Below are 11940 nucleotides of genomic sequence, written 5' to 3' on the forward strand. Positions count from 1 at the left end.
GCTGTCAGGATACAGACTCTTTGAGGACTTGGGAACCTATAGCTCTTCTGTGCAATAGGGACTTGCTGGGAACGTAGAGACTGGTGCCCTCTGGTGTCTTTTGAGAGACTGTGAGATGAAAGCGTCAGAACCATCACTTCCCTCTTCCCTACCTGGGAATGGGCTGTTCCTGTCTGCAGGCCCTGATCCAAAGCATCCTCTGCCTTCAGACCAAGGTTGGGGGCCAGGACCCAGAGCCTGCCTCCCCCAGGACACTTATAGCATTAGGGTTCAGTCTTTCCTGTCTGGAGGTCTTGGGGCAACTAAGGGCAGTGAGCTGGATTGTGTGTGCTTTTGTTGGGGGGGGCGGTGCATTCCCTGCTGAGCAGGGAGCAGTCCCTGTCACTGCTGGTGCCAGTCACCCTCCTTGCCGACAGGCTGCCAGGTGGGCTGCTGAGACCGCATGTTGCTAAGGAGTTAGCTGACGCACAGAACTGCTGTGTGGGGGGTTTTGGCACTTCCAGGTTTGGGCTTTGAACAAATCAAAATTTGAAAAATGTATTTTAACCCCCTCCCTCCACACTGAAATTCTAGAAGCAAATTGTGTGGAACCCAAGGGAGCCTTCGTTTTACATTTGTTTTAAATATGTTTCAGACTGTATTTTAATGTTTGTTTGTTTTTTCCTGGTGCCCTTTATGCGCTGCAAAGTAGTCTTTTGATGTGACTACTTACCTCAGACAGCAGTGTCTTGCTCTCGATCCCTCTGTTACCCACGTATGATCAAATGATGTAGTCTGACATTTGGAAGCTCTAAGCAAGGAAAGACAGCCACCAAATCCCCAGGAGTCAGGGACTTTGACCATCTGACCCCTGTGCATTTATGTGTTTTGAAATGATGCTGTTGTCAGCTTTTCTCACATCAAATATTTTTCAGTGTGTCAAAACCCAACCGACCTCCTACCCACACACCAAGTTTAGCAAAATGGCACTTTTTAATGGGAAGCCTCTGGCCAAAGCTTTCCAGCTATCTTTCCTGGCTCCATGCTCATGCCAGGACATATGCCTAGCTGTTGGCCTCCCTACTTAGCTTCCAAGGACTGGGCTGTGGGGATGGACACTAAGGAGGTTTTGGCACTCCCCTGCTTTCTTTATTTCTCCACATGAGCCTTGAGCTGGGGTCATCTTGCCAAACATCCCCAGTCCTGCTCCCAGCTGTTATGGGCTCTCAAGCAGACATTAAAAGCCTTGCCAATGGCCCTTCTCTCCTGAAGGCCTGGAGCCCTGTCAGCGTAGCTCTCCTCAGGATGAAGCCAGCTGCAGCCCTCTGGAGTCCACGTAATGAAAACAGCAGCAGTTTTCAACCTGGGCTCAAGAGTACTAGCAAGAGATGGGAGTGAATCACTTGGCTTAGAACTAGCAGCAGGCTGTATAGCTCCTGCTAGCCTTCAGGCCTTCCCCTCTGCCCCTTGCCAGACCTCTCTCTATATGGCTTCTTCAAACTTGCTCATGGCTCCCAGGAAAAATACAATCACATCTGGAGCAGACTGGGACTAGAGGGGTGAAAGGTTGTGGGGAATGGAATCACAGTGCCAAGGTAAGATTAGAGCCATGGGCAAGCCATGGGTTACAAGCAGCCAGGGTGCTTGATGCTCCAGATACTTCAGTGAAGGGCCACAATTTGAGACCCATCACTGTCAGGCACAGTTTCATTCACTGCCCCCCTGCTCCATAGCAGGTTGCTTTTCAGCCATAGTGGGTGGGGTGTGAGTACCAGGCTTTCTCTGGAGCACCATTTCCTGGTGGTATTAGCCAGGAAGTCTGAGCCATTCAGGGAACATGCTCCTCCAGCCTGAGGACCTCATTTAAAGAATGCCAGCCTCACTCAGCCTTGCCTCTTCCTGCCCTTTGTCTGCCCAGTGCTGTTCCCACCTGAGGCTTGTAGCCAAACACCCTGAGGGTAGTGACAGAGTGACACCAGTCACAGAGGAGCCAGTGGAGCCTGGACCTGAATGCTGCAACATCCAATTTTTATTTCTGCTACTGCCACAGACACCTTCTGTCTTATTTCTCCCTCAGTGCAGTGTGGGTAATATGGCTGCCTTGCTAGGGGGGCTGCAAGGTTGAATTACACCATACCTATAAAGCAGGGGCCTCAAACTCAGATAACTTGGTTGGCCAAATTCAGACTGTGGGGCTTCTCATGCATGGGGCATTTGTACACATGGCTGCACCACACTTTTAAAAGCACCTGGCGCTGCATTGCATATATTTGTATAAATGACGAAATGTTTGTCAGCACTGAAAAAATGGCAGCAGTGCACTTTTGAACTAAAATGCATCAAAGGTGTTTTAGTTCTAAAGTGCACCACCGCCATTTTCTCAGTGCTGATGTGCATTTCACCATTTATACAAATGGATGTGATGCAGCGCCAGATGCATCAGCTCACATGCAGAGCAGACTCGATTAATTCAGTGCATTGGAGCAGACAAATGTATGTATATAAATGAGAGCTGCTGTGCTGATGTAGCCAGCACCCAATGCTTAACGTCACCCATGCCCCTCTCCCTCCCCCCCATACTGCTATTGATTTGCATGCCAAATAGTGATGCAAAACTGGACATTCTGGGGGGAGGGGAGGGGCGGGGGGTAACATTAAACCATTGGGTACTCTGGAAGCCAGTGGTAACTCCTGTGGCCTGGATCCAGAGGTGAATTGACTGCCAGAAGCCCTGTGGCCCAGATGACCTACCTCAGCAGGCCGGATCCCGTTGAACAAGCTTTAGTTAAAGAATCCCTCCTACCATTTTGAAGTGCAGGGACGCTGATACACAAGATATGGAGGCTGGCTGGAGCACAGTAATTACCGTGCTCCAACAAACTCAGTTAATCGAGTCTGCTCCTACGCACTGCAATTACAATGCATTGGAGCAGCCTCTCAGCTCGTATACAGGTACCCTCTGTTGTGAGGTACTAGAAAAAAGTGAATTAGCCTGTCTTAATGGGTATTAACTAAAGAGCCTGGGTTTTTTTAGTGATGGTTTAATGCACATTAAAATAGGCTAATGTGCATTAAAGCACACATGTAGATACGCTCCTTAGTCCAAAGAGCAGATCTGTGCCCCTTAGTCCAAAGAGCAGATCTGCTCTGCAAACCACCCCTGAGCCCAGCCCTTCTCCCACTGCACACATCTGAGCCAGATCAATAACTGGAGTGGCCAAAATAAGGCATCAGAAGTTTTACCCATCCACCCAAAGGAGCCTCTTGGCTCTGAGGGAAGGAGCTGGCTTTGCAGAATGAGCTCTGCTATCTCAGTGCCTGTAGCAGGGCAGACTGTGCTCTAACCTCTCTTTGAGGACACAGAGGGGAGGAGATCATGGGCATACTCAGGGAACACTGATTTGGCTCATGTAGTCTGTGTTTTACAGGTCACTGAAACACCAGCTAGAAAGAACCCAGCTCAGCTTTTGTATCCCAAAGGGAGGCTTCTAAAGTAGCAATGGAAAAACAGGCCCCCATCAGTAGCTTTTCAAACTAGAACTACCCTTTTAAATATGAACTGTTTTCGCTTTTGCTGTTCTACTCATAGTTGGGCTGGATGGAGCAGGATTTGTCGCCTCTGAGAAGCCTGTCGTGCTGAGATCACTTTTAGCCTTCTTGGGATAGAGCTTCAGAAACAAGGCCCTTATTCCTGTCTGTTCGTAGCAAGAGCTGATTCTCAGCCTGTGGACTGTGTTGGGGAGGTGGGTTACAAGGGCAGGGCAAGCACATATCTGGCAAAAAATCCAGCAGGTTGGTTTTTGCTACTGCAGCCTTTTCCTGGCTGTATTGCTGAAATGTTGCTGTGTTTTGTGTACCCTGCTTAGTTGGAAGTCTGGCAGAGTGGGTGGCTAAGATTGCATTAGGCACAGAGTTCATGTATGTGATGTCTGTATTAACAACTGGACTTCCTCCTGGCACAGAGCAGCTGTAGGCTCAGACTTCCCTTCAAGGGCATGTTTATCTGACATGCTTCTTCCTCTCACTTTTCTTTTTTTCTTTTTAAGGACCTTGGGATAACAAAAGTGGGCCATATGAAGAGGATTCTCCAGGGAATTAAAGAGATCAGTAGCCACCTCTAGAGACACTGAGAAAGCAAAACAAAATAGATTGCTGGGGAAAGTCCAGACTCTAAGTGGGATGCCTACAGCCCTCAGCCTAGGACCAGCATTCCAGAACTGTAAACACGTAGACAGACATCTGTTCTCGTGCGCGTTTGTTCCTGGTATGAGCAGTGACACAGCAAGTGCCCGGACCGGCAGGCTGTGGAACCCTCATGCTAGGACACTTCTTGTCAGCGCCCCAAAGCAGCCCGCGGTGGACGTCACATTTCCATGCTCGCCAAAGATGATTGGTTTGTGCGCACATGTGTGTTCCCTTTATGTTCTGGGTTTCTGTGCTTGAATGGCTTCTGTTCAGCAGTTCATCTCCATGCATACCTCTGACTTGGAAGCAAGAACCAACCACAGTAGGTATGGTTTGGGGTCCTCCGGCTTTTTGGAGCAGCTCTTATCCATTTAGCTGGCTAATTCTGGGCAAAGCTGCTAAAGATACTACAGCGCTAAAAAGGCAAGTAGCGCAATGTCAAGTGAAAATGAGCTGTCTGTAAAATGGATTGATCTGTGAAACCATGATGCCAGCTGAGGCCCTAAGGACATACGTATTATAGACTGAATGCTCTCTGAACCTAGGTACCTTCATGTCCTACTTCTTAAAAGCCCCATAACTTTTCTACTCATCATTCCAAAGCTGTGAACCTTGTTGGACTAAGAAGCAAAAGACACTCCACACCCCATTCTGGAAGAGTACATTCTTTGTCTGGCAGTCCTCACTTTACCGAGCACAGTCCAAAGGCAGCTCAGACCAGCGTCATGCATCTGTACAGTTTCCAAAGCCAGGCAGGAGTCTAGTTCTCGTTCAAGAAGCTCTGAATTGTGCTACCAACCCTCCTCCAACAGCTTTGTGAAGCATTGGATTTTATGTGGAGAGCAACAGACCTTGCTTCCTGGCTGTTAATTGCTTGCTGATTTTTCTTTTCTCCTTGGTTTGGCTGTTTGAAGTTAGAGAAGCAGAGACAATAAAATTGCCTCTGTAGGCACATCAGCTCAGAAAATAACATTGTTTCTCCCACTGCGAAGATTGAGACTGTTGGGTTCCAAACCCGGAGGCTAATCCTAGGAGACCGTGTATCCCCAACTCCCTTGGAGGTCAGCAAGTGATGGAGACCTGGTTAACATCCCTGAACACCTGCTAGGCTCACGCCCTTGTTTCCATATTTGTCCAGAATCTTCTATTGTCCACCTGACGTGAGGGTGGCTGATATCTTCTGCCATTTTGCACTATTCAGACAGCTCTGTTAAGTGGAAAATGGCTCCCTGGATTTCAAACCTGTTAAGAGACATCCACCCACCTTGAGCCATGTGGCAGTAGGGGGATGGGTCTTTGCAGACATCAGCGCTGTGACAGGGCTCACACGGGCTGGAGAACTGTCCAACATTTCAGCATGGAGACTCTGAACATTGCTCCTATTGAACTATGCCAAAAAAGATCCACTCCCACATTCCAGCCATAGAATTTACAACGTATTTAAACTCTGTAAATAGTTTCTGAGAGAGAAGATATTTATTTCAGCAAGTTGTTAAAAGCTTAATTTATTCTATTCTGGGCTGAACTGGATTGGTTTGGTGCAGAACATGTTCAGTCCCACCCTGCCTCTGGCAATGACAGGCCACTGTGCTTCTTCCACTACCACTCACACTGCACCCACCAGCCACAAAACCTTTCCCTTTTGGTTGGCACTTTGCTGGGAAAAAATGTCCTGCTCAATCAACTAAGCATCCCCACAGTCCTCAAAACAGTGCTGCGGTAGGCACAGCCAAGGGTGAGAGCAAGGCAAAATGTTTCAGCTTTCCAAAAATGACTTCAAAAGACTGTCAATTTTTGTGCAAGGGTTGATGGTATTTTTGCTTCAGCTCTACCATTAACTCATTGCTATGGCTCTAAGGGTCATAGTTTCATAGTTTCTAGGTCCATTACACCTTCCCCATTGCCTGGAAAGGGAGAGAGAAAAATCATTTTGAAAGCCAAGTCCACATTTTCAAGCACTTGCCTGCTTGTGGTGTGTGGCTAGAGAGGCCTGGTGTCTTGTTTTTTTCCAGAGGGCCTGAGCCATTATAACTCCTGCTCTCCTCAGCTGGTGGTATGGGTGCCTACTACTTGTGAAACTCAAACTTAAGGTGTCTCTCATTAAGCACCCATAGAAGATGTCAGCTATAGCATTTGCACTAAAGCTTCCATGTGTTGCAGTCACAGGGCTCTCATACAATCTCGAGCTTTGTCCTGAAGGGCTGGTTCTTTTGGAGATGACATGTGGGCTGTGGCTGACTAATGCACTGGCAATGCTAGTCCCAGATGGCAGTAGCATTGGTGCAGCATTTTCTGTAGTAACATCTTGGCCTTGTATATAATTTGGTATGAGCTGCTCAGTGCTGATATGTTCTGCTGCAGGACCATATGGTCCCTGGTGGCTGCAGGCTGAGAGGTGGTAAAAGCAAATGAACAAAGGGGCCAGAGCTGCCACAGAGGTTGCTTTGGGAGACAGTTTGCTCCCACCTGCCTCACTGGCCCAGGCTCCCATCACTTCTTTATTAAGCCAACTGCGTGGCCTTTGCACATGCCTCTAGGATCCTGACCAGGGGGTGACGAGCCAAACCCTCCCAGCCTCAGCAATGCTGCTGTTACTACAAGGTATAAACACAGTAGCCATGGACATGTTGGAGGCAGGAGGACCTGTGTGTTAATGACAGCAGACGCACAGCCTTGTACCAAATCACTTACAAATATATTGTACTGTAAGAGCCTGGGTGCTTGGGCTACTGCTCCTTACAGAAATGATTTTAGGCCCAGTCCTTGGGGCTTTGATTTGTAAATTTGTTTCCCAAGATTCTTTTGCTGCATTGGGCCCCATCTGAGCCTGAGCCTGTGCCATGTGTGGGTGAGGCTGGGGTGTGTGTATAGTGAGACATCTGGTCCAAGCCGTCCCCAGGTGGCTGGGTGCACCTCCCCCTGGAATAGGCTAGCAGCCCTGAAGCGCTCAACCCTCATGTTGTGACCTGTGAAGCAGTGGGTGCTTTGTCTTGTACATGAAGTCAAGGGGTGGGAGGGTGTAAATAGAGGGTGGGGCTTTGTTTTCAGTGACCTTTTTCCAGGAGGCAGTTGCTGGCCCTTGTGATCCTAGAGCTGCAGGGAGGGGAGTAGTGCCTGGGGTGGGGGGAAGGCTGGACTGCTGTGGATGCTACTCCCCCACCCTTCTGCCCTAAGCACCATTCCCAGACCTATTCCAGTGACCTGGGATGGGCACAGTTCCTCCTCCCCCTTTGCAGTCATCCACACTGGTGCAAAATGAGCCTAAAACCAGCTAGCAGTGACTACGCAGAGTGCAGGATAATGGAGACTCCAGGCCAGGCACTGGGGGCAAGGGATTCAGAGCTTTTATTCTTGGTAGAAGCAGAGGGCTGTTTCCTCCTGCTTCAACCCCCATCCTGCAGGACAGGTCAGAGACTAAAGGGCATTAACTGCTGCTCCCTTCAGGCTGCTGCGTTCTACTGGACAGCACAATGGTGCCACTGCCAGCAGGAATCAGGGCAGAGCTTGCCTGGCCCGGCCTTTTGCTCTGATAGTTCCAGCTTTGGAGTGCCCTGCCTTTCCCTAGCTGGGAAGCCAGAACTATAAACTGCCCAGTTTTGTTTTAAAAGGGAGTTGACCTGTGCCAGGTGTTGGCAAGAACAGCTCCTTCCTTGCTGTAAATTAAGCTGTGCCAACATAAGGGTTTGTTCCCCACTCTCAACGCTGTCCCCAGCTGCCCCAGGACTGAGATGGAGCATAACTGGGCTGCTCTGCTCTGCTGCCAAATTCACCAGTGCTCTGGGGCACTTGTGAAAGCTCTTTTTGTTGCTTTGTGTTGGCTTCTGTTCTTCCATGGGTCTGGGAAGAGGAGCTCAGCTGAGGGAAGCAGCAGTAGCTGAGGCAACTGGAAACCCTGTCAACCCGCCCTCCCATTGTGCTTGATTGTGTCTTGGCCTCTTCTGTAGTTGATGGGTGAATGTAATGCAGTGGCTGGTGAGTGTGCTCTGGCTCTGAGGTTTTCCTTTTTTTTTTAAATGTGAAAGATTAAAAAGGATGGAAAATAAATGCATGTGTGTAGTATTTGCTATCATGGCTGAGGTAGCTGCGACAGGAGCACACAGGGCTGGGAGGGAGAGTGGGAAGGAAAGGGACAGAAACAACATTGCAGCTGGAGCTGTACAGTAAGCCTCAGGCCACTCTGCACACCTGAGCTCCAGCCCCCATCCTTCAGGCCCCCCAACTGGGGCTTCTCCAGAAAACATGGGAGTTGCTTTAAAATACTGAAATCTTAGCACAACATATGTTGATGCTGTAATGCCTCCTGAGGTCTGCTGGAAGCCATGCGGTCAAACCTCTTTCTGCACACCCTACCTTTTTTAGACTCAAAGCCCCCCCCCGAAAATGCCAATGCTTAGTTTTCACTTGTTTTTTGCCTACAGAAAAATAATAGGGCAGTTTTCTACAGCAAAGGCCTCAGAAAGATCACATGAGCTCAGAATGTTTTTAACACTGTGGATTCCTATAGGCATCTTTGGGTTTATTATGTGAATAAGGTTTACACACCTACCAGTGTCAAGTGTGGCCCCCCTGAAACAGTCTCAAGGGACCCGAGGTGCCACAGCACCCTGGCCAAGGCTGTCAGCTCTCCATTAATCTAAAAGCCACAATCACTTGACTCAAGAACATGGGGCTTCAAGAAGCCCCATCTCTTCCACAAAGCATTATCACTAGTGGGCACTGTAAAAGGGATGGGAGGCTGGGGAACACAGGCATGCTCCCACCTTTCCCACAGGGAAACAGACAGGCAGTTAATTTAAGTCAGTATGACTGGCTCCAAGCACAGCCCCGCTTGGAGGATCAGGGACCAGCAACCCCATCTGATGCACTAGGTACACCTGTGTTTGGTTTCTCAGCTAGGTGAGCCAGAAACCTGTGCCTGCCTCTAGCTTGGGAAGGGAAGCCTAAAAGTGCTAGTTTCTGAGCCCACAACTGTCTGTGCTTTTTATCCAGTCACTGCCAAAGGCAGAAGCAGGGATTGCTTCACCCTGGTGACTCCCTAGGGATGTGAACTGCTCCCGGGGCTAGAGTCAAGCTTCATTTTTGATTGCTTCAATAGGGAGGACCAGTAGGGCAGTCTCTTCGTAGTGGGATGACAGAAGGACCGAATCCCATTAGATTCACAGTGCCCAATTCACTTGGGCCATGGGAATGCTCACAGATCTAGCTAGGGCAGGGGTGGGCAAAATGCAGCCCGCAGGCTGAATGTGGCCTGCCAGGCCAGTTGATCTGGCCAGCGGGGCCCCTAAAACATTTAGAAAATTAATATTTGTCTGCCCCTGGCTGCCTGTCATGTGGCCCTCGATGGCTTGCCAAAGCTCAGTAAGCGGCCCTCCGCCTGAAATAACTGCCTGCCCCCGAGCTAGGGGCCAGGGAGCAGGAGCAGTGCTGCATTGAACTGAGATGCAGGGGTCCGGGTTCTCCTTTTCCCACAGAAAAATGGGAGTAAGCTGCGGTTTTCTCAATTTACTGGAGAAACCCGTGGAATTTGCACTTTTGGAAAGAGCTTTGTGCAGGCTGGCAGAATTCAGCCTGCAGGGGGCTGGGAGGGAGCAGGAGGAGGGTGATCAGGCAGGGGGTGCCATATGCATGTGCATGTGTATGCATATGGCTGCCAGGCAGCCTGGAGAGCAGCTCCTGCAGGTAAGTGTGTGTGGCAGTGGTGGGGGCGGGGATATTGAGGCCCCCATAAGGAGGGCGGCAGGGGCTGAGGCTGCTGCCCAGTTGGGCAGTGCCTGGGCTTTGGGGCTGCAGGGCCCTGGCGGGGAGCGAGACAGGGCTGTGGGCAGCTCAACAGAGAGATGGGTGGGGCAGGGCCAGTTCCCTGCCACAGTACACACTTCTGGGGATCAGGGGGACCCCCACCCCCACCCAGAGCTGTGTGGGGTGGGAGCTGCGCACTGCCCACTTCAGGCTCATGCTCCCTGCCCTGCTGTCCTCCCCCAGAGCCTCTGCAGCTCCATGTGTGCAGCCCAGCACTGCAGGGAACAGTGGAGCCATGCAGGAAGCTGCCTGCCACTGCAGGCTCCATGCTGCCCATGTTCCTTGCATGCAACCCTGCACTATTGCTCCTGTTGCAGCCACGCAGGCAGGGGATGCCTTGCCAGGGCAGCATAGAGCTTGCAGGCAGGCAGCTCCCTGCAGCCCGGGGTTGCATATGCTGGGCTGCAGAGGCACTGGGGAAAGGCAGTAGGCAGGAGCCCGCCCCCACCCCACATGCAGGGGGTGGGGTTGGGGGGGGTGTGCAAGTCCTGCTCCCCTGGGAGTGTGCACTATGGCGGGGAGTAGCTCCCCCCCTGCCCCACCCAAACCAAGCCAAGCCAAGCCAAGCCCTTAGCAGACAGGCAGCAGGGGAGGAGCTAGGCTTTGTTTTACTGCAGCAGACCTGGGTGCCTGGCCCCATAGCCCTGGCAGCCCCCTCTGGCAGGGCTAAGGGGAAGCAGGAGCTGTTGATGGGCACCTGCTGGTGCCTTGTGGGGGGGTGGGGAAATGAGGGGCATGTGATTTAAAATCAGAGAATTTGTAACTTTCTTTAAATTGGGTTAAACCAGGATCCATGCTGAGAAAGGTCTGGAGCCCCTCTCCCTGTGTTTGTGAATGAAAGCCATGATGAACGGTGGATGTGATGGCACACAATGCACTGAGTTGGTAGAGGAGATATGCAGAGACCAGTGCCAGGCAGGACAATGGTCACAGCTGCTCTACCCAGCCAAGATGGCAGTGCCTTCAGGCTCCCACAGTAGCTCAGCTCCACCTGCCTGAAGTCAATATCACCAGGAAACTTAAGTGCCTCTGAGGCTTCAGGTCAGGCTCACTGTGAACAGTTCTCAGGAGGGGGTAAAATGTATGGGATGAGACATATTTGTGGGCACCCACACTGGCTCAAGCTCCACTATGGGCCTTCATACAGATGAGCACATACAGCCTGTTGCATCTGGGTCCTCCAGTACCAGGGAGCAGGCTGTTTCAAGGCTAGTTCGCCTGTCTAAGGGTGGGCACAAAGAGGATTTTGGTTTATATTAGCTCTGCACCCCCCACCCCCGAACTCCTGGCACTTCAGATATCCTCCCTCCCCCACCACTCTATTAGCAAGACCCCCCCTCTAGCTCTCCTGAACTAACACCACTCAAAGCAAGGGAGCAGGGGTTCTCCCTGGCTGCACAACTATTTTAGGGCTAGAGAGCCAGGACCATCTACACAGCCTTCAACAACATGGCTGCAAATGCAGGCTAACAGCATGGCCTCAGTGCCATGAGGCACATGTTCAACCTGAGATATGCACAAGTGGTGCTGGTGCCGTCCTGCAGCAGAACAGGGGAAGCAAGCAAGCATCAGGCTCAGCCACCGTGCCCAGTTCAGAGGGCACCAACAAAATTCATAATCCTGTTGCCAGGCTTTTCTGTGCCCAACTATGTTCACAGCTGGCCCCAGCCGGTGCTCCTCCTCAAGTTTCAGCAGCCACTAGCCAGAGCTAAGTACTTGGCTTAGCAAGCTGCGGCTCCCCTAGAACAACGCTGGCAGGCAGCAGCAGAGTGGCAGGCAGCAGCAGAGGTGACCTCAACTCTCAGCACCTCTTTAAGCAGCAGCAAATTCCATTTCTCCATTGCTGCCTCAGTGCCTTTGCTCAGCAGCAGCTCTTCAAGTGTCCCCATTTCTCATACTTGCTCCACTGATTTAAGGCTGTGTGTGGGTTTCCCCTCCTTGCTTTGCTTTCTACCCTGATAAAAGTCAGGTCAGCTT

At 50.9% G+C, this 11940-nt stretch overlaps 1 protein-coding gene across 3 annotated transcripts in view; it reads left to right on the forward strand.

The window, feature by feature from the left end:
* Window positions 1-8202, forward strand: part of LOC149858361 (diacylglycerol kinase eta-like) — a 145526-nt gene extending 137324 nt beyond the window's left edge. For all 3 annotated transcript variants that reach the window (XM_090060187.1, XM_090060190.1, XM_090060188.1), the window contains one exon: window positions 4026-8202. In XM_090060187.1, coding sequence (XP_089916313.1) covers window positions 4026-4100 — 75 coding nt within the window. In that variant the 3' untranslated portion in view covers window positions 4101-8202. The remainder of the gene's footprint in view (window positions 1-4025) is intronic.
* Window positions 8203-11940: the final 3738 nt, after the last annotated feature.

This window comes from Crocodylus siamensis, chromosome 8 (genome assembly GCF_052110815.1).
Source record: "Crocodylus siamensis isolate JL-2025a chromosome 8, ASM5211081v1, whole genome shotgun sequence".
Taxonomy (NCBI): Eukaryota; Metazoa; Chordata; order Crocodylia; family Crocodylidae; genus Crocodylus; species Crocodylus siamensis.